Source organism: Anabas testudineus, chromosome 1 (assembly GCF_900324465.2).
Source record: "Anabas testudineus chromosome 1, fAnaTes1.2, whole genome shotgun sequence".
Classification (NCBI taxonomy): domain Eukaryota; kingdom Metazoa; phylum Chordata; class Actinopteri; order Anabantiformes; family Anabantidae; genus Anabas; species Anabas testudineus.
In genome coordinates, this window is record NC_046610.1 from 17,207,441 (window position 1) to 17,231,445 (window position 24,005).

The 24,005-nt window shown below is 38.1% G+C and overlaps 1 protein-coding gene across 1 annotated transcript in view; it reads right to left on the minus strand.

Moving 5' to 3' along the window:
* Positions 1-23,855, minus strand: part of tusc3 (tumor suppressor candidate 3) — a 61,580-nt gene extending 37,725 nt beyond the window's left edge. The window contains exons 1-2 of the mRNA XM_026360549.1: positions 23,721-23,855; positions 403-572 (exon numbers count right to left, since the gene is read on the minus strand). Of these exons, the coding sequence (XP_026216334.1) occupies positions 403-572; positions 23,721-23,825 (275 nt within the window). The 5' untranslated portion in view covers positions 23,826-23,855. The remainder of the gene's footprint in view (positions 1-402; positions 573-23,720) is intronic.
* Positions 23,856-24,005: the final 150 nt, after the last annotated feature.

Sequence of the window (24,005 nt, forward strand, 5' to 3'; positions counted from 1 at the left end):
GCTCTAAATGAGTTTGTAATTGGGTAAGTAGGTCTCATTAGCTTTGTCCTGTGGAATTTATCCAGCCTGTTTTGGTTAAAGTCCCTTTGATCCAAATGTCAATGTGACCTACAGTCTCTGACCTATGCTGTCTCCAATGGTGTGCAAGTTTAAGCGCACGTAGACGGAGGGTATAGGAAATATCATGAGTTCTGAGGAATTTGTGCCTGTGTGCATGTCTTAGTGTGAGAGCTCATGGACTCTTCTACTGTAAGTGAACTGCAATGTAAACAGTAAACTTGCAGGACAACATGGGAGTCTTGGCAGTCAACAGAGATGGATGCCGAACTATGCAAGATTATGACCTGTGCCCTGGACTTGAGTGTGCATGTGTGTGTGTGTGTGTGCATACATGTACAGTACCTGCAGACAGAACACTGCCTTTGAGGCTGCAGGGCAGTGAACATGACAATGACAGAGTAGTTCCTGGGTGGGGCCTTGACAAAGCGACGGAACTTGTCCCCATTCATCCGGACAACCGAACGCCGAGAGGACCACTCCATCATCTGCTCAACCTTCTCTGACAGCAGGTTCTGAACATACAGACAAGAAAAGGGCAGGGATGACATCTCATCAGAATCTTAAGATTTAAAAAGATTCCTGTGAATTCAACAAAGCTAAAGAAGATAAATTAAAAATAAAGGCATTTTAGTTCTTTTAAAATGTTTTTATTTTTTCTGTTGTAGGACAGGAGGACCTTTGCAAGGTTTCTGTGCAAGTCAAACAGTGTGGTACAGTAACGATTTGGTGTGACTGTGTCTTTGTGCATGTGTGTCTGTGAATCTACTGTTGAAGTGTATAGGTTCACTGAAGGACACTTGAGCCAAACTTCAGCTCTGAACTGATGGCTGATGAAATACTGAGACTACTGATGAAACACTTGTTTTCCAACCTCTGCTGATCATATTATACAGCAACGAGATGCATATTTTAATTTACATCATGATTATAAACTTTTTAACCATTCACTTTTTTAAGCTAAATAACTAAACATGTGAATATGGTTTATCATGGATTTTTCATCAAATACTTTGGTCCAGCATCTGTTTTACATACAGATTTATTCTCTCTGTCCTCAACCAATTTCTTAATGATAGGAAAAAGCAATACAGGGTATAGTGCATATATTTAATTTTTTGACTCTAAGAGTATTTATTTATATTTATTCCATGCTTTCCACTGATACATTTATTTTATTAAAAATAGAACTGCATATCAAATGAATCCGAATGAGTGTTAGTAGATGTGTGTAGTATGCTGGTGTTCAGTCCACACGTATGAAAACACATTGGATTAGAAAACCTCTACACAAGTGTTAACATTACGTGATGGTATATGAATCTGTTTACATGTTAAAACATTATCAGTGTAAGTTTTCCAATGTACTTCTTCAGGAATTCTTCGACTGAATGACAGAATACTTTCACCATTAAAAATTGAAGAATACTGATGCTGAGCTTGCTCTATTTTGCTTGACAAGTAGCTAAAATAGCTGTGCCCATTTTATTGTTTACTTCAAAATGTATTATTAAAATATCTTGCCAACTGAGCCAGCTAAGTGTGCTGACTTTCTCAGCTAGGGCAAATAATTTTTCATGCTTCCTGCTCTCAGTTGCCAGCCAACATATGCATGCAAATCTCATTTGGGCAGAAGGACATTTGATGCAGGGCTAAGTGATAGCAGACAGCAGTTGTAGGATTATTGCGGCTGTGGATTCTTTGCAATCTGCAATAAATTTACACAGCTTTAGAGTTTGAAAGTCTAAGATGTTGATGTTGGCAGCATCCTAGGCCAATCTATGTGCAATAACTTTATAACTTTCTGTCTCCTTCTCCTCATCTTTCTTTCTACCCAGTAGTTTTTTTTTTTTTACTTTGGATTAAGTAGACAGTAGCTAAAAATGTAGTACTGAACCTCACTCCTAATACTAATCAGGCACAAATTCTCCCTCTTTCTCTCTTACACACACACACACACACACACACACACACACACACACACACACACACACACACACACACACACACACACACACACACACACACACACACACACACACACACACACACACACACACACACACACACACACACACACCAGGTCACAGGCTTGGCCGCAGACATGGAGCAGAACTGTAGACTACATCTATCCAGTAAACTGCCCAGAGAAAAGATCCACAAAGACAAACAAAACAGATCAAATGAAGGAGGTTAAAAAAAGATGAGTGAGTCAGAGAGAGACAGAACAGACAGCAGTATGAAGTGTTTCTTCTGTTTTACTTGTTCACTTCAGACAACGCAAACCCCTGCACTAATGGGCCATGTATAATGAGGGAGGAGATTCAATAAGAAATACAGCAGTAGTAACACAAAAACATATACATTGCTGTGCACATCCAGGGTCCACACAAAAGTGCTTTCTGTGCAAATCTTTGTTTTTCTTCAGTTTGTGCCTTTGTGCACTCAGCCACAAAAGGAGAATTGTCTGCCCTGGTTGCCAGTCATGCTGGCAGTAATGATGCACTGCTCTTGTTCTACACACACAGACACACAACCATGGTGAAAACACACTTGCTATAAGTACTACTTGTGAAGGAAGTGTAAGAAATGTGGGCCTGTGGGCAAGAGAAAATGTCTGCTATAGCACATATTTTAAAGCATAAGCTTTTGATTGGGAGCTTAAAATAGATTCTTGTCCTGCTAACACCATTTAAAAATATAAGCAAGAAACAAAAAAGTTCTTGGGAGGGGGGAACTCAATATTTGCCTCTACACACAAAACCAACCATGCAAATGTAGGATTTAAATTTTATTTTTTCAATTTTATTTTGCCCATTTTGACTGATTATAGTAGTATTTTCATTAAAAGCAGAAACCCTGAGAAACAGAGTATCAAATATTAAACGAGCAGGTTGTGGCAATAACGCTATGAATGCTGTGCATATTAATAAATTATGCTGAACTTAACATTTACCAAAAAAGTGTTAGATTTGCATAATCTACAAACAGTATCAACAGCAAATTATCAGGGCAAATAGAAGCAGACAAGACAACAGGGAAGCCTTATAAAAAACATTTGACTTTACAAAAACAGAGAGAATTAGAAATAAAATACGTGCCACTAACAATACCTCAAATAAAAGGCCTGGTTCTCTTTAGTCAAGGTAAATAGGGCAACTATCTGAGAGCTTGTGATATTCACAACTGTCTGTATTCATAGAAAACCATGTCTGTAAACTGCATAGTAGTTAAAAACACTTCTAAATACCTTATGTTAGACCTTCAGGTGACTCCCAGACATCAGTTATGGCTCTCCTCTTTATCTGACCCACACACACACAAACATGTACACTACAAAAGCACTCCAAACAGCCTAGGACCATTAAAAACATTTATTTTCTACCCCACTGAGCACAGAGGCCACTAAAATGAATCACATCTAGAGAGAGAGAGAGTGTGTGTGTGTGTGTGTGTGAGTGAGAGTGAATAAAATGCACAAATGGTCTGTAGATATCCTACTTTGTGCATCTCATTTTCCGTTACTCATTCGATGAATGTCATGACCTCTCGCTCTTTCTCTCTCTCACACACACAGAAAATTGTTCACAGGGTAGGTGGCAAATCTCTCTCTAGTTTAAAGATGTCTGTTTTCTGATTGTATCTAGTTTCCAAGTTAATCTTCAGTAGTCTTTCCTCCTGTTTTCCCTAACTTGATTCTCCCATCATCTTCTTCTCAGCAGCCCCCTGTCATGCTTGCGCAGTAAAAAAGGAAATGATAAGGGAGACAAAAATAAGGGACAAGAAGAGGATGACACCTGGAGTTTAAGGCAGAACTGATATATGCACTCATGACCACACACCAAGACATTATGGGAGTATCACAGAAGACTGTTAGTTGATCAGCTAGTCAGTTATAGAATCACAGTCCCGGTGCCAGACAGCAACACAGGGCAAACACAGTGAGGAAAGGGAGTGAAAGTGGACAAGTTATCTGTAATGAACAGGCAGAAGCACTACCAGACTGTTCATAATTTAAGCAATAATGATAAAAAAACAACCCCATCCTCTGCCTAGGTCAACTCAGCAATGCATCAATCAGCAGGCATCAATGGCTGAAGTGACCATCACTCCATTGAATACTTGACCGGTTTTTGCAGTCTTCTACACACCAACTAGAATTGTGTTCACGTGCAGGATGCTAAATGTAAATGTAAATGAAGAGGGAGAGTGGATGGAGTTGAAGAGGGAAAGACAGAAATGGGGAGTATTAACAGTAAAAAGGGATAAAAGCATGAGAAAGATTGAGAAGAGAATGGTGGAATCAACATTTGTCTTGACAATGTTTCTATTGTGTGTGTCACCTATATAAAAAGAGCCATGTGTATAATGCTGGTGTCCTATTGAATGTTGGGATGGTTTCCTTTCTATCATTTATACACTGCTCAAAAAATTACTTTTTAATCAGAGTATAGCATTAAGTCACCAAGGCAGTTAAGTAGCAGATGGAGTTGTTAATCAGTTTCAGCTGCTTTGGTGAACTAGGGGGGCAACAATGAGACAACCCACAAAACAGGAATGGTATCACAAGTGGAGGCCACTAACATTTTTTCTCTCCCCATCTGCTCTGACTGTTTTTTCACTAGTTTTGCTTTTGGCTCGGTTCGCTGTCACTACTGGTAGCATGAGGTGATACCAGGACCCTACTGAGGTTGAACAGGCAGTCCAACTCCTCCAGGATGGCCCACTGTGGAGCTCGATTGGCATTTGCCAAAGAACACTAGAATTGCCAGTCTGGTTCACATTAACACATGTCACAGACAAGAAAGATCTGGAGAAGCCATGGAGAACGTTATGCTGTCTCTAACATCATTCAGTGTGACTGGTTTGGTGGTGAGTCAGTGATGTCTGGGGCACATCCATGGAGGCCTCTACAGGCTAGAAAACAATAACCTGAGTGCCATTAGGTATCGGTATGAAACTTTTGGACCCACTGCCAGACCATACACTGGTGCAGTGGGTCTTTGGTTGCTCCTGGTGCACGACAATGCCTGGCCTCATGTTATGAAAGTATGCTGGCAGTTCCTGCAGGATAAAGGAATTAATACCGTTGACTGGCCCCCAGGCGGGACATTATGTTTTGCTCCATCTGATGGTTTCACCTCAGACTGAATGGGAGCTTAGTGATGTCCTGGTCCAGGTCTGGGCATCATCCGATTGTTGTTGTCAGGCATGTATACAAGCATCTGGGGGACATACAAATGACTGGGTACCATTTTTTTACTTTGACTCTCAGAGTGTCTTTAAATTCAGTCCTGTGTAGGTTGATGATTTTACTGTAGTTTCCATCAAATGTTGTGGCGTCCTTTTGTACCTTACACATCAGTATAGATATACAGCAGAATTCTTTCCCCATCAAGATCTGAAGTGTTTTCAAAATTTTTTATCTGCAGGAAATAATACAGAGGCAACTTTTGCAATTACATATTAAATTGCAATTGCAATATTGCTTAAAATATTTTTGTTCAGCCCTACAAGAGAGACGCTGTCCTGCCTGCTTTAGGTCAGTCTTCTTCTATCCCTTCTGAAAAATATAGTTCACTCAGTAGTAAATAAACATATCTGCAAATGCAACACCACAACCTATCTGCAGTGCTAAAGTACATACAACATTTTGCATTTGACTTAACATTTACCCACTGCCACTGAGGATTAAAGTTGACATTATTTAACATCTTCCTAAAGAATGACACATGGCATTTTAAGAGATATCTACTATGGAGTCTAAAAATAAGCAGATATTTTCCGCACTATAAGGCGCACCTAAAAGTCTTAAATTTTCTCAAAAGCCGACAGTGCGCCTTATAACAAAGGGAGATGGCTACAGTTGGAGGACAAACTCCTATCTTTTCTTTATGTAACTGAAAGAAACTAAATTAACAAATAATACACATCGTTACACATTTCGTATGTTACACTCGCACACGCTAGCTTGACTTGAATGAAGCTAATTACAATAACACGCACACGTAATTTATCACATGTAACAGGTAAAAACTAACAAACTTCTAATGACAATAAACATGTTAATACTTACAAAGACAAATGTTTTCCAAGGCACAAACGTATAAAGCACACTCAGCATATACATGAACCAGTTGGTTTTACTGTGGAAACTAAACTAGCTTAATTTACCGACGGAGAAAATACGTCAAATCATTTATTCATTCATTTATCACTTGAACTGAAAGGCATGATGGCAATCTATTAATAAAGTTTGACCGACCTCTCTGTGTGAGGATCCGCCGACTACCTTTCAGGCTGACCTCTTATTTTGAAGGTCCCGTTTCCGGGCGGAGTGGTGTTCATGCAGCAGCTTGACATTCATTAAACCGATTGATTGCACCTGTTGTGCACCGGACGAACTCATGACAAACTAGTGTGGAGGACTTAAAGTACTCGATGGCTGAGGATTCTGCTACATGGATTATTGTTTTGGAGTACGGACTGTGATTATTTTTCCCGGTTTGTGTTTTGTTGAATGCCGGTGTTTTTCGTTGGATTATTTTGGATTTCCTATTGGATTTGGATTATCTATGTTTCAAGGACTTTGATTTCACCAGGTATTAATATTGACACCTTTTGTGTTCCTAAAGAAAAGACTGCTCAGCTGATGCTTGCGCTGTAGTTTTGTTTGTGTGCCGCAATGAACGCACTGAACTGAGTAGATTGCTTCGGCCTTATTATTGGTCCAACTAACTTCTGACACTCTGTTTTGTTGACATTTCCTTAAGCGCAGCTCCATCTAATGTTGCATAACGTAACGCCAGCCTCTACTGTAGCGTCTATTCTATGCGCCTTATAATGCGGTGCGCCTTATATATGAAAAAAGTTTTAAAGTAGGCCTTTCATTAAAGGTGCGCCTTATAATGCGGTGCGCTTATAGTGCGGAAAATACGGTAGATATGTTCGAGTTAACACACCATTTAATACAGGACAAACTAACCAAAAGCTTGTCAGCCATCAAAAATAGACATTTAAAACAGTGCTGCAAATCTTTGATATAAAGTAGGGTAAAGAAGACGTCTTACAATTTAGGTATTTCTTTCAGTGACACAGAGATCATGAGATGTATTCCAATGTATCCAGTATCCATTAACTGAGCTGGTGTAAGTCAAGATATTTTAAATGGGAGTACTTGACTCTCAGTTCAATCTGTTTCAGAGATACTAGAGCTATCACTACTATTTTACCACCATTTGAATTACTTGAATTCATTTTCACTGACTTTACAAGAGAAAGACTGCATATGAAATCTTTTGACATTTCAATTTCACTGAAGAGAAAACGGTTTATTAAGCTGTCTTCAAGAGCCACCTAGGAAATTGTAAATAAAATCTTCAAGATATAGTTTCCAAACTAATTGATGAATATTATTACATTGTACAGTGTCCAGGGTGAGGGTGCAAGGCTAACAGTGTCATGCTGCGTCCCCATCAATCAAGGTGTTTCTAACAAATAACTTTGACACAACATATACTGTAACATTGGTCTAGAGGTGAAAGGGTCCTCATCAGGTTCCTATACAGGTTGATCTAATTCTCTCATTGAAAAGGGAATACTAGAAACTGTCTTTGTATGAAAGGGTATCAAAGTCCCATCTCTCTTGTTTTTACAGTGCCCTTTGAGTAAAACCAACAAATACGTTTTGCAAGTGAACTTTTGGTAATAATAGTGTGCTTATGATGTCTCTAAGACTTTCTGTGTTTAGTTAAACTAAAAACACCACTCATTAGAAGGCACAAAGGGAACTCAATAGGACAGAACAAATGAGGAAGGATGGAGAAAAAAAGCAATATTATTCATAAGTCTAATGTTTTTATTACATTTCTATCAGTATTCTAAAGGAATACAGGGGGAGAATTAAATGAGAAAGAGGGGAAGGGGGGGAGTTAAAAGAAAGTACTGAATTTTGAAACAAATAGTGTTGGAAAAAAAAAAACAGCATCTGAAGAACTGATACATGATGAGACAGGAAATGTTGAAAAAACAATGAGGTAAGAGAGGAAGGCAAAATGAAGATGATAGAGAGAAGTGATGATGATGGACAAGTGAGCAGAGGAACACAATGAGTTCTTTCCACACTAACAGCCATGGTACAAGCATGCTTTTTGCCTCAATTTGTTGACACACACACACACACACACTTGAAATAAATGCATTTTCCACTTTCCTTTTGTCCAAATCCTTCCTGTCCATCACTCTTGTGTGATGTTTTGTTTTATTTTTACTCTCTTACACCTCTCTCTTTGTGATATTTAAATAATATCAATCTATATCTAGATTGTTCTGCTTTCTTCATTTTGCTTACAGATTGCAGTATCTCCCATAGCATCCAAGCATATGTGTGACATTTTAAATCTTCTATCACTTCCTTTGCCAGGGTTCCCAAGTTTTTTGTGTTTGTTGGTTTGGGGTGCCTGCAGGTTTCAACAAGGTCAATTTTAGGAAGAGTTTCTCTTTATTTGCCATTCTCAATGGCTTGTTATAATATAGAATCATATAATTAGATCATAAAATCATTCCTCTTTCTCAGTCACATCATTCAAAAATATTTTAATAGCATTGAAGGCCCAAGCATCACCACTAAACTAGCATGTGTAAATATTCTAGCTGTAGTTTCACTTTATTAGTCACAAGCAGAATGCTGAAGCGAATTGTTTAGTCACTTGATCCCTGCTCACCCCTTCTATCTCCCTTTATTTTTATTTTTTTCCTGTCTTAGCAGGTATCATTTCTCAAGGGAAAGCAAAGAGGTCCAATTGGGTTTATGGGCCATCAGTGCCGTTTGACTTTGTTATAAAAGCTTCCCAATAAAAACGGGATGGACACACAGGGCAGGGGGACAGTCCTAGTGTAAAAATAATAAGGAGTCAACGCAAGCACTCAGGGAGCATATGGTCACTTTACTGCTCCCAGCAATAAAGGTAAGAGATAGAGGGAAGGAAATAAATGAAAAAAATGGGAGGGAAATACTTAGATAAGAAAAATAAGGGTCAGAGAGAACAAAAGGAGACAGTAGTAATATTGATATTAAAGACAGAATATATAATAGCAGCCAGACATGCAGCTAATGATACTGTTTAAGGTTGGGAATTTTAAATGTACCTAACAATGTCTCATGCTACTAAAATGACTGAACATAATTATAGCTGCAAATTGGTCGAACAAATCAAAAGAAGTTTAGAGCACATTTTGCTAGGAGGTACTGGGCAAAATGTTATTAGTGTCTGGTTAATACTCAAAATTCTTAACTATCCTACTAGTATTTTAAACAAGACAGTTGAAGGGAGAATCGATCATTACAATAGTGTCTACACCTTGAGCTCTGTCACAAACCCAGTGGTTGTACTGGCATCAACAACTGGATATGCTTAGCCATTACATTTCTGTAATGACATGAAATCAAACTAAATTCCTTTGCTTATTCTCTTTAGTGGTCAAAATCCTATTACCAAAGAAAAGGGTGTGTTGTGTTAAGCTTATAATTTATCTGTTATGCTATGACTGGACAGATGCCTTCTGATGTATATGCCATACTACACACTGAGCTTTTTGTATACTCTACTTTTGTCTTGGTAAAGATTATATACAGAATTAAGAAACCAGAGACTGATAATGTGTTTCTTCTCCACTGTGTTACAAAATACCTCACTATAGCATAGTAAAAGAAAATTTTCTTCTTTGTCCCAGAAAATTGACTCCAATTGGCTCACGCCTGGCTCTCTTATTGCAGAAAATAAGATCCAAACAAAGGTTTATGATAAAAATGAACAGCTCCTTTATGATTTTTGCACTCAAAAAGTTATTGTTAAGTTATAACCAAAAGAAAGTTATGGTAGAATTGAGACACAAGATTGGGATATACATGAGGTTGCTGTAAATCTAAACAGTACCATCACTGAGTCTAAGCTGAGCATTTCTAGGCCTTTATGGTCTAGAATCATTCTAATTCAGGTCAAAAGAAAGTAAACACCCAAAGTCTAGCAAATATTAAACTTTTCTACTCTTAATAAAAAGAAAGAACCAAACTATCAAAATTAACTGCAGATTAAAGACAGAAATATAGAAAAAGAATTGGAACAAGTTTGAAAACTACTGGGAATCTTTAAAAAAGAAGAATGGAGCACTAGAAAGTTATTCTCTTGAATTTGAAAGAAAAACAAAATGAATAGGATGGTTCCTTCATCTCACCAGCACATGATTAATTCAGAGTGATAGAGAGGGCATGTTACCATCAAACCTTTCCATGCTTTATTATCTTTACTTCAGCTCACTCTCCCTCTTACTCTGAAGTGGGCCAAAGTAAAAGAAGAAAAAGAACATTTTATCAAGTTGATGCTCTGGGCAGAATTATCTTTGAGTGTTCCTGTGTATTCACACAAATTTAAGGCTCTGCATGAGTGGGACTCATTGTGGCTGTCTGTTTGCAAAGTGTGTTAAGTTATTCCTTTCAAACATTTATGCATGTGCGTTATACGACCAAATGAGTCAGACAGAAAGAGTGCAAATTTTGCATTCTGCTCGCTTAGTGATTTTAGTTGCATGGGTCCACTGTGGGTGGTCTTAAGGTTTAATGAAGCACTGCAAAGAAAACAGAAAGAGAGGCACAGCTTGATGCACAACCAGATCCTTCTGAATCTATTTTACATAAAATTAGAAAGAAATAAGTACTCAACTGATCTTGACAGCGCAGCCACTAATCTCCATTAGCAATCAGGTAGCAAAGCCAGTGTTCTCTCTCAGCTAAAGTTAAGTGTTTGTCAGTGCAAATTATAATTCCTGTGCATGCCTCACAATCAGGACCATTTCTGGACATTTTGATGCCCTAGGTGAGACAACGTCTGAAGTCAATGATGGATCTGAGTTTTTCATAACAATATTTTAGGCCACTTATATTTAATATATTGTATAATACGTTCTTATTTAAGATGTAATTGTTTCAACTACTGTTCTGTGTCAGGCCACCAACATTCTTAATTATCATGAGTACACTAGTTCCTGTTCTACAATATCTCATTTTAACCATATTCACAATGGGATTTAAACATAACCTTATTATTCACATCTCTGTAAAATGAGGTCATTGCTCATCACTGTCTCTGTTTCAGCAGGTGAGAACCTGTGTTGATAATATAAGCCTTATGGCTGCCCTGACGACATCTTATAATACAATAGTTATTTTAAAAAATGTTTGTATGTATTATAAAACTTTTAATGTACACTTTACCAACAAAAATTGTCATTTCATTTTTTTATTTCATTTTCTTGAAGGGCACTATAAAATGCTGGTTTATAAGACAGAGACAAAACACACGGAAAATAAAAAAGTAAGGAGTTTGGACTCACTAAAGGTCACAGTTATAAACCTCTGCTTAATAAGTAAGTTACCTTCCTCCTTTTAGCTTCCCAGATGTACTGCGTCACACTTCTATATGAACTTTTCGCATATAAACTCTGGACAATGTTGGGAGAATCAAGTCCAAATTATCTGCAGAGTTGTATTTTCACACATAGAGGACACAGCACAAGATTGTCAAGCACGTTCACACATTGGATTAGAAACTCTGGTTGATTTCAGATTGGCGTGGGGGTACCTGTGTAAAACATGAGGGAGGCAAGATGTGATTCAGCAGATATCACACTCTGACATTGCCCAAACTTTGTACTGGGGGCTCGCAGGATAAAGTTTAGGTAGTCTCCAGGCCATCTGAATCAAACATTTGTATTCTCTATGTCTGAAAGCAGCTTTTGAGTGTATGCACCTGCCTACAGATTGTGCCAATCAGCCTGCAGTAATCATTTTAATAGTGAAAGTCAGGGCCAAACACACAATGCACATATAAGCATATTAGAATCACAAGTGTAATTGGCCTAGTATGCTACCTCATTAGCCTCTGAAAGCTAACACTAGTATTAGTGCCTAATAACTGTGAGCTTAATGTGCTCCTAATTACCTCTATAAGCCCCTCACATCTTTTTTTTTTGGCTACTGCTTAGGTAAGCATTAAATCTCACCACACATGGAAGAGAACCAGCTTTTCAGTCCAACTCTGATAGGAATTTCTTTACTGTCCAACAAACACTAACTCCTCATATGGGTTAAGTAGAATGTTACCGTACATTTATAGTTAATAGCACGTAGTTATTTTTCACTAGGAATAATTTGTTAAATTTGACATAAAGAAGACTAACATGAAGACTACTGCTATATGGATGGATATGCCTATAAGAATTTAGCATAGCAGAGAATGCTAAATTCTGTTAATTCATAAAATAAAAACTGAGAGAAGACACTTTACCACATGTCATTGGGTAAACATCTTATATAATGGCCAATAGTGCACTGACATTGGTCTGATAAAGTAGCGGGACCTCTATGGGCTGGTGCACTGAATAAAGAACTCATTTCAAAGTTCTTTATTGTTAAGATGGCAATGAAACCATTAGTAAAGGGTTAGTGTCCAGAACCTTATTTGTCTTATTTCCTCTGGGAAAAAAAAAAACATGCATTATAGCTTTGCCCACAGTCTGTGATAACAGTAATGTAACATCTTCTAGCCCAGTCAAGCTACAGCTGTCTTACTGCAAAGTGGTGTCAATTTTACAAAGGAGACAGTGAACCAGTTGCACTTATAATATGGATCTCTGAGTTCAGTCAGTAAACTAATTGGCAGTTCAATAATCTGAACAGCTGAGAAGGGGAGTGACCACCAGTTGTTAAGTTGAAGCAAAGGCTGAAACAATCATCACAAATCAAGCTCCTCATTACAGACACGATCTGTCAGCCATGATGCAAAAAACATTTCTTTTTTTTTTTCTAGATAAGGGGATGTTTTTGTAGTGTTCCCGTCGCAGTCCATGGTTCACACCCTTATTCTGCAGTGATAAGTGCGGCTTGTTGAAGATGCTGAGATCTGATACTTTAAGCACCTTACTGAGCTGATGATGTGAGCACATGCTTTGTGTTCATAAATGAGAATGCATACTTGTGTTGATTTTTATGTAACCACAAAGGATTTATGTTAACACCTGATTAAAAAACAAGTCTGTTTGCTCAACAAATCCAAAATTCCCAGAGACATCCATATACTTGTCTGAATTAATCATTTTAATTAAATAAAAGCGTAAAAATTTTCTTATGCTTATCTTTAAAATAGCCCACAAAAACAGCTTTTGTGAAAACACCCTAATGTTGCTATGTTCTTAATGTTTGCTATCATTCAGGTTGCATTGTCATCAAGTGACTTTCCAAGATAGTTAAAATAGTATAGACAAAACAAGGGTTGAGAATGAATGAGAAGAGTGGAAAAATAGTAAAAGTAAGAAACTGGGAAGGAGGGAGAAGAGATCGGGTCTGACACTAAATGGCATTTAGCATTTATCCTGACTACAGCTTTATGCTAAACTGTTTCAGTTCATCACATTACATTACTGCATTGCTTCGTGCGTGCGTATCAGGGTGAGTGTGTATGTAGCGTGTGTTAAATAACTTATCTGGGGGCCATAAATAACCTGTCAGTTAGACAAGCAAACTTAGACAGAACTGTAATTACTAATACATTTCCAAGTGGAGAAGGATGAGCACTTCTCTAACTTTTTCTCTCAGGACTTTGACTTTCACATGTATTTTTCTACCCTAATAACCACCGCCTAGCCTAGAGGTTAAAGATTGCAGCCCCGCCCCCTGCACCACACTTTCTACCAGTTCCATCTATTACACTGCTTCACAGTCTCCCAGGTGTGAGGTTTGAGCAGATGACAAGCAGGAGAAGAGCTAGACATGCCGTAGTGATTACTTGACATTCCCTGGACAACTAAATGCTTTCAAAAGGCTATGTTAACATAATTCAATAATTCATAACAAGTTTGATCATGTCTAGGTGTAGCTTTACCTGACAAGGATTTACTACAGCCACAAGAACACTATCCTCAGGTCAAACAAGGTAATATGAAAGAAATCTCACTTTCCCCCCCCCTCTTCCTCCTAATTCTCATCTGTAGTTACTTTCTCATGACAAGTGCTTTCAATAAGGCAATTTTATAACAGCCTCTTCACCATACAGAGAAATACAAAAGAACATGTGCACACACACACACACACAGTCTTTAGCCCCATGCACAGTGTTAACAGGCTTTCTTTCTGTGAATCTCAAAGACTAAGGGTTTAATAAAAGAGAATCATCAGATATCTGTGACAGGAGACGTGCATGCACACTGTGAAACACACATGCACACAGCTAGAATACACAGCTTTAAGAAAAGTGCCACTATTAGTCTTTCAATCTTACAGGCCAGTTCACAGTCAAAACTATGTAAGTGCTCATGTGTTAACGTGTTCACTTGTGTGTTTCTGTGTGTAGGTATGCCAATGTGTGTGTGGCCTGTGAACCATCATGGCGACACAGGTCTGCCTGGGAGGATAAGTCTGTGATGTCTTATCAGCCACAAGCCAGACAAACACGTAAACACACATTCTCAGACAGACACGCACACACATAGTGGGATAATATGCCACCTCATATCAGCTATACAGCAAGGCCTGTCACTGTTGTTGGGAGCAAAGGAGGGATGGCGTAGACATAGACATAGACATGGAAGATAAGTGAGGAAAATTTAGGGATAAAGAAGGAAAATGCATAATGACATGAGAAAAGAAAAGAAGTGACAAAGAAGAGAAAGATAAAGTCAGAGGGAGTTAGGAAAGAGAGTGACTGTAATTCCCTATGGAGATAAACAGTGATGAAGAAAGGTGGGGATAATAATAATTCCTATAATAATCATAGAACAGGTAGGGCAGTCATTAGCAGTTACACTCTCCAGTAACCAACATTGGGGTTGTAGCATGATTTGGTAAGTCAGACAGAAGAAAATAAGCAATTCAGTCACTAACTTGTGGACTTACCCATACCCATGGCCATGGCCACATCACATGGGCTGTACAACTGAGATGGGATAGATTGTTGGGTTGTAATATCTCATTCGCTATGATTTGTCTATATACCACCTTACTGGCACATACTGCAGCTGAATCAACAGCTAGAATACTTCAGTAGTAATAACACTATCATCTTACTCTATCACATCAATAGAAAACATGTTGGAAGACCAAAAATGGTCGGATGTGAAGCACAGTGTAGCCAAAGGAATCACTTAAAGATGCATTTGTTGGAGCAACATTATGGATGCAGTGCAATTCACTATGCATAGCATATGACAGGTTCAAAGCAATGATAAAAACACTGATTGGAGACATGGCTTACAAAACTGAAGGATAACATTAACGTACATTAAAATGTGGAGCAGCATTTACTAGAGAACCAACAATTTTACATTTTACTACTTGAAAACCTTAGCTTGCATAAATATTATGCTTGTTTCTTGTGCTGTAGATAATCAGTCTCTTTCCATATATATTTTTTTCCTTTTATATTGTTAGTATTGTACTACTGTATCTGTAGGAACAATAAACAACCGAAATTAGGGGTATGCATTTCAGGCTAAAATGCTATTCGATATTTATTGGGCACTATTGGAAAAATATTAATGTAGTGTTTCACAGACTAACTCAATGAAAGTTGGCTACTGAGTCACCAATATCTTTTTATAAGTGAAGACAGCCACATACTAGAACTTAAGAGTCTTCACTCTACTCTTTATTTTATTCTTTACTCTTACTAGAGTCTTTAACATTACTTTGACATGTTGACTGAAATAGGTGCCTCATTAATCAAGGGGCAGCGCTGTGCCCTGTGGTATACTACACATACCATATCATAATCTCCCAGATTTACATCCTGGATCTTTGCTGTGTGGCATCTCTTATCTTCCTGTGTTTCCTGACAAGGTAAGAAATTGTGTATAGAGCTGAATAGCAAATTCCTGCACATACACCACACATAAGCATTGTAGTATGCTGAATTGGTAGAAGTGGTGTTGAAAATGACACTGTTATATACTTGCAAATCATCAATAATATGCCATAGATCAAAACCTCACCAAAATCTGCACAGAGACTGGTTGAATTTCACTTAACCACTGTATCTAATCAAGTGATATTCAGGGTTATGGTCAAGGTAAATGACTGACTGACTGAATGGTGGACGAGTAAGTTAGTGATTGAATGACTTACAGTGCAAATGACTGGAGACTTTACTGAGGAAGTAAATTACTACCTGATTCAGTAAATAATTGACTCAATAGCAAACTAAGTAAAAGAGAGAAAGACATTTCAGAAGGAGCACGTTCCTCCACCTCTGATGAATGGCACTGTGGAATTAATGTTCACAACAACAAAGAAACGCCCTGCACTCCTTTCAGATTTGACGAGGCTGGCCAAGAAATTAGCCTCAAAAATGTCAGGAAAATGGCAATAGAGCGAGGAGGGAGGGACAAAGGGAGGGAAGAAGAAAGCAGAGGACAAGGGGAGGACCCGATGAAAGACAAAACTACAGAATGTGGTAAAAGAAAACAGATAATTTAACAACACCACATAATTACAGAAATGTCAAAGAGGTGTACAGTGAAGCCTGACAGAAGGAAAAAATAAAGGAAGGTGGCATGGGAGGGTAAAGGGGTGGATAAGGGGATTGAGAGTAAGAGAGGGAAATTCTTTTGCCACTCAGAAAATTAGTTATGTTGGAAAGAGGGGAGGCGAGAGGAGAAGAGGAAGGAATAACAGAGGAGGAAAATGACTTGGGAACACAGGCCATCAGTCATTGGGAAAGCAGGCCTGACACTACTGCATCAATAATTCAGATGACTATGGCTAATGAGCGAGATCCAAACAAATCACCCCTAAATTCACTGGGAGAACATTGAAACATTTCAGTGCACAACATATGGTGCCGTTATGGCTGCTTTTTAGCTGCAGTTGGGCTGTATCGGCAACACACAAGGGAAAGAGAGTTGGAGAAAATATTCATCTCTCTTGAAGCCTAAAATATTCATATTTAGTTTGAAGGAAAGCAATGACCAACCAAAGGAAATATCTGATTAACAAGAGACTCAAGTCAAAAATAAGGCTCAAATAAAGGAGGAGCAAAAAAAAAATAGAAGAGTAAAAAGAGAAAAAGAATCAACAACAGAAGAATTTGTCATCTTAGTGAGACGTGGAAATGGCTGTAGTACAGCAGACATAAGAGTAAAAACAAAACCAATTAGTGCTTTTTGGCAACACTAAATCTAAATCAAACTCAGTATGGTGTCTGGCATTAGACAAATGATTGTAACTAATGCACACGTTTGCACATATGCAGGAACAAACACTAAACAACTTAGTTTATCATAACTACACACAGTGACACAGCACCTACGCAGCATGGGGACAAGATTGAAAATAAAATCCATGTTTCCAACACAGCAGGAAAACTGGCTCTTATTTATAGAGTGTGGCTGCTAAATAGATACCACACCGAAGTATGCCTGAACTCCATTTGCTAATACTGGAGATCAGTAGTTCAGTGATCATGCATTGGAACTACTGCTACTATAAACTGTAATAACTATATTGACTAAATTATCACAATTGACATGAGATTAATGAGGTTTAACTCACTTGGTGTTATACTATGATGACTTAACACCAAGTGAATTAAACCTGTGAGATCCCTATAGAACGGCCTTAAGGAGGACACTTGTGTGCATGTTCCTGTCCAAGCTGACAGAAATAGACACCATGAGGATGGCATGGAGGGTTGGCCCAACAGCTTCTAACATGACCTGTGCTCACAGCCCAGTACTATGCAGCATAACTGTCATCCACAAGAGACTACCAGAATCTGCGGGTCTGCCACTGGCACTCCATTTTCTTCACAAATGAGAGCAGATTCACACTGAGAACATGTGACAGGAGTGAAAGAGTCTGGAGATGATTTTGTGAACAATATCCTGCCTGTTACATCATGGAGTATGACCAGTTTGGTGATGGATGAGTAATGTTCTGGAGAGGCAAATCCCCAGATGGCCACACACACCTCCATGTCATAGCCAAAGGTACCCAAACTGCTGTGAGGTATCAGGATGATCCTCACAGCGACTGTCAGAGCTTACGCTGACACAGTGGGACCTGGGTTCCCCTTCATGCAGGACAATGCCCAGCCTTATATGGTCAGTGTTTAGGACAGTTCCTGGATGAAGAAAGCATATATTCCACTGACTGGCTGTCATGTTCCCCTGGCCTAAATCCAATGGAGCACCTAAGGGATATTAGGTATCAGTGCATCCAACACTCACTGTCCTGATCCAGGTCTGGAAGGAGATTTTGTAGGACACCATCTGCCAACTCAATAGGAGCAAGTATACAGGTAGGAATTACAAATAACTAAGAATCAAAATGCATTTGCCTTAAATGGGTGTACTGGCATGAAATTTCAATGTTAACGTTATGCTCTTACTCAATTATCATGTTAATCCATCCTAAATACTGTATTCCAGTGTGGTGTCAATGTTGACTGTGCCCTGTGGTATACTACACATACTATACCACGATGTCCCAGATTAAAATCCTGGATCTTTGCTGTGTGGCATTTCATATGCTCCCTCGAACAAGGTAAAGAAATGTGTATAGAGCTGAGTAGCAAATACCTGCACCTACACCACACATATGTATTAGTAAGCTGAATTCAAGACTCCATGACAAGAGTATATCTACGTGATAATCAAGATGCATGTTTTCTTACAAAATGTACATCGACATACAAGAAAAGAAGTGGTGTTGAAAATAGCACTGTTATTTACTTTCAAATAATATGCTATAGGTAAAAACCTGCACAGGTGAAGACAGCTGGTTAAATTTTACTTAGCCATTATCTTTCTTAGTTGAGGACAGCCACCCACCCAGCACAAACCAGAGTGCCAGAGCCAGATAGTATTTCATACAGTATTGAAAAGTGTGAACTTGTGTGTATGGTGGTATTTCTACTATGCCAGTGTCTACTTATAATGTCACTCTTGCACAACGTATGCATTTAAACATAAGCTCATACATAATTATGCATTAATTGAGTGAATCTGAGCCAAAAAGTTATGTTTATAGAAACTTAACTGTACTATAAAATGGAGCAGGAAGGTACAATGCAGAATGCATAAACACTACACTATAGTTTATTTTAACATGAACAGGTCAGACACAGAACCAAGAGTCAATAGTGCTTACACAATGTCCAGCTTCAGTCTAAATTCAGCAAGTGGCTTGGGTTATGCCCTGAAGGGCCTATCTGTAGTTTATTGCACCTCTGTGTGCAGAGGTAGCAAGCTCTTATTATTCCGATCCACTTATTAGACTGGTCCCCGGCTGCAGTAGCAAGCCCACTAGTTTGCAATCTCTATCTCTCCATAGATGTATAACTCTCTAGATATATAATTCTCTTTGCCTCAGACTCCCTGCTCTGGACTTTTTTTCCTATCTTTACCTCCCCTGACTCTATATACCTAGTACAGGAAGTGCTTACATTGGTTCTTTCTTTGTGCTGTCGTCAGCCTTAAGACAGAAACACAACATAGGCTAGATATAATATCTAGCAGAGGGTGATGAACGAGGAAGTATTGAAGGGATATAAATATTCTCTCTCTCTCTCATTTACTATTTCTTCCTCTCCCTTAGGGGCATATAGCAAGATTTAAGAAGGATGGGGTCCAGCACTGCTGCCCTAACGTCTTTTCTTTAATTTATTTCTTTCTCACCATGTGTCTTGATTCTTAACTTTCTCCTTAACATCTCATTTTCCTCTTTAAGACTTCATTTTATCTTTATCCTCCACCCACCCATAGACACATGCAGATTGGCTCTAAAAGAAGAAAAGGAACATTTTAAGTGCTTTCATAAAAAATAAACTTTGCTGCAGTACCCACTCTCACCTGAACTCTACTGTAAGTCAACTTGTACACAACATGAGAGGTTATTTAAAGAAGGATGTTTAACTGTTAGTTAAAGGACCAACATGTCAACAGTGCTGTTCTTTTTCTTCCCTTTGTTTCTGATTTCACAGAGAAAAGTCTGAAAGCCTGTGACCCTGAACCGTAGTGAAACCTTTCCTTGCTTATTCGTGATGTAGAAGGTTTTTAGTGTTACAACTTTACACCTTTGTAAAATTTCATTAGAATCCCAGCAGTGTTTTGATCCTATTAGATTTTAGTGAACATCAAATAATAGTTGTAGTAATGTAGTATATTTAGACTATTAACTCTTTGCTTGACAAAAGTATTAAAATATGCTTCCAAAAAGGTGTGAGAAATAAACTGTTAGGCTCCCATCTATGATAATAATATTAAAGTAAAAAAGATTATACAAATGTTAAAAAACAGTTCCAACATTACAAGTCAAAGGTCAATGATAACTACAGTGTAGACATGTTAATACTACTATTGTAACTGGAAACAGCAGTTTTGTAAGGAATGTTTACATACATGCACTGAGGCCTATCTTTAGCTAACATTTGTACTGTCTTCCAATTGCATGTTGTGTTTGCTAATGAAAGTTTTTTCATTTAAAAAGATAACTGATTAGAAAACCCTTTAGCAATCATAACATTATAATTTACTGTACTACTGTATGCTAACCATTATAATTTAGTAGCAAGCGAAGCAGAGAGAAGGAACACAAAAAGGGCAAACAAAGCTTTGAAAACTAACTTAGGGCTTAAACATTAATTTAACAAACATGTTTAGGGCCAGCATTATTTATCATTTTTAGCACATGTTTAGAGTTAAAGCATACAGTGCCCTGGGCAAGACAAAATGCTGCTTCACCGTTATGTCCATTTCCAGCTAAATAAGTTCTTCCTCCACCTCATCTGCCATGGCCCCAGGCTGGCAACTGGGAAAGTACATTATAAGCCTTCAATATCTCTCCTGTGACTCACTGAAACATATTTGTGTGTGCACGCTTGTGCCTGCCTAATACTTGGTACAGAGTCAGGTCATTCAGACAGGATGGACCAAAGTTAAATGCTGGCAGACAAAATACTCACAATAAACTTAATAAGATTTAAAAAATAAGGTTTTCTAAACAGGTACCTTAATGTCAGAGAAGCAAACTAATATTAGCTAGGTAAGTGACAGAAATGCTTTTTGTGTCACTCAGGAGATAATGTAGAGGTGTCCTTGAGCTGCTTGTTCCCTAACAGCAGACTGTGGCTATAATGGGCAGTTCCCTTGTGTACTTTTCTGAATGTGAAGCAAGGCATTGCTGAAAATAAGCACCGATGTCAGGACACTATTCCTGGGTAAAAAACGTTAAAATAGGAATTTAAGAGAGTATTCATCGTGCATAGATCACTGTATTATTCTTATCCATATCAATTACATACATTTTAAAAAATTATAGTCAGTCCTTTCAAGGAGGAAGAGGAAAATAGAGGTAATGTCAAAGTCATTTTTCAGCATGAGATAATGTTATACTATTTAAAATATTTTTTTCACTTTCCATTAGTAACAAATTTCAAGTTTTTCATGATATTTACATTTAGTCATTTGGCAGATGCTTTGATCCATGACATGTGGAAGTCTTGGCAGTATATGACTGCGTCCAATCAATGAAACTGATTTGGAGATTGAAGGTGGAGGGTGAAGTTACTGTTCATCCCATAAATATTAAAATGACAAGATGTAAAATAATGATTATAATAATGGTACATTAATTACACATACACCTTGCACGCCATCAACAGTAAACTACAAGTTCAATTATGTCTCAATTATGCAGTCATTCCCTTCATCATTCAAATGCTTTTCCATCCAGTGGTTAATCTGTCCATTTATTCATCACTTCCACTCAGTCAGCTCTTTGTTCATCCACTGATTTGCATATTCAATTCTTTAATCATTCATTCAAATATTTGTTCATCTGCCATGCATTTGTCTACACATTACTATTATTTATGCTTTATTTATTCATGCCACAATTTGTCAATTCAATCCATTTTCTATTCATATGCAAAGTTGGCTGATAAAAAAGTGCTGACGATGTAATTCAACAGTATAGTTACATCAGCTCCCTTTTACAAAGTACATGGTCCAAAACAAGATTTTCAAAGGCTAACCTCTAAACATTGATGATTTGAGATCCAGCTGAACACAGAGGGGTGCCATTCCGCTAACAGTACTGTCACAAATAATGCAGGATAGGTGTCCAACAGTGTGGACACACATTTCTTATCTCTTTTGACTATGTGAAAATAACATATTTAATATCCAATAGCAGCCCCAGTGGCCACCGCTCTCTGTAATGTTACAGAGAGCCTTCTCAGTTTTACATAATGTTTATTTAAATGGCAACAAATAAACAGCCTGAAATTGAAATTGTTGGCTGTCATTTGAAAAATTGTTTACTTATCTGCAAAACTAAACATGTTCAGCATGCACAGATTTTCATTTCCTATGTGGAACTATTAAAAAGTATGGTAGGTCAACACAAAAAACTCATAAGAGTTTGTAAAGTTTGTAATGTTGTAAAAATAATACTAATGGTAAGTCAAATTCTGAAATGGAAAGTTAAAGGTCCAAAGTATAAAGTCAAAATTATGAGATAAAAAGTCAACATTTTGACTTTTAGACTCTGACTTGGTATTTTACCATAGTTTGTCCCATAAAAATGATAACCCATTCAAATGATCATAATGTGTCACATGTAGAACTTTGTAAGTAAGTTGTTAAATGAGACAGCAGCTATGCAAGTGTGGTGAAATTAGACAGGCGGCAGAGATCTCCTGATCACACTTTCCCACCCAAACAAATATTGTACAATAGTACTTGATCTATTAATACGTCAGATGTGGAAGAATAAAAGAAGAGTAAAAGGGGTATTGCATTACTAAAATGTCCATAATATTAAGTCATCCCACTTGATTTAAGTAGATTAACAAACCATTTCCGTTCACTGACAAAGATTGAGCGAGCAAGCCAATCAGCTTCCTCTTCACTCTCCGTGTAGCTCAACAGATCTTTGATGATCTAAATGAAATAACCACATTCACTCTAATTTTACACTGACACAGCAGAAGTGGCATGCGGCTAATCTGGAGCTGCACAAAACCCTATATGCAGCTAGCAGCCACAGAGCTGTGGTTATTATTATTGTGACATTCTCGTCAGCATCGTCTAACGACACAATAAAGCTAAAAAAAAAAAAAGTAAAACACTTCCTGTATTCACGATTATCAAAATAAAATACATATTGACGACAGTGATGCAAGTCTCAAAGCAGTGAGGCTAATCTCATAGCAGTGTAAGAATATTTATGTACACACTGGATAAGTTGCTGTGGACATTTTACAGTAACGTTAGACTGGAGGTAACGTACAGTAGGCCTGTATTAGCTAACGTTAGTTAGCTCGCTGTGTCTGAGCCTTTGTTTACGTTTGTCATACGGGGAAAGTGAGAAAAGCACCACCGCAAAACATAAATAACAACTTGTAAGTAGTGTTTCTATTACGTACATCATACGAGTAGCAATGATTATCCTCCAAAGACCACACGACCCGAGCTTAGCCCTGACTAACTTCCTGTCTTTTCTAACTAACCCTGACTAGCTTCACAGACACACCGGCAGTTTCAACCTGCACACCCCTTTCATTAGACACGATAATATTCGCCGAAAATTGCATTAAAAACGGCTGAAGCGTTACCTCCTTCTTCTTTTGGCCTCCTCCGGGTGGCAGACATATCAATAGGAGGAAGAAAAGAGTCGGGACAGACAGGTTAGCGAAGGATTTAGCCCAAACAGACGCCATGACGGAAAGATGCTCTGACTGCGAGACACGTCTCCGCCAAACGATTGGACCACGAGTCGACCAATCAGCAGAAAGACGTGTGACGCGCAGAGCCCTCTGGGTTGTGTAGTTTTTTTTTAGGCTGTCAGCGTTTCAAGTGTAGTTCGACCGCATGAATAATTCATTTTCACATTTTGAGGG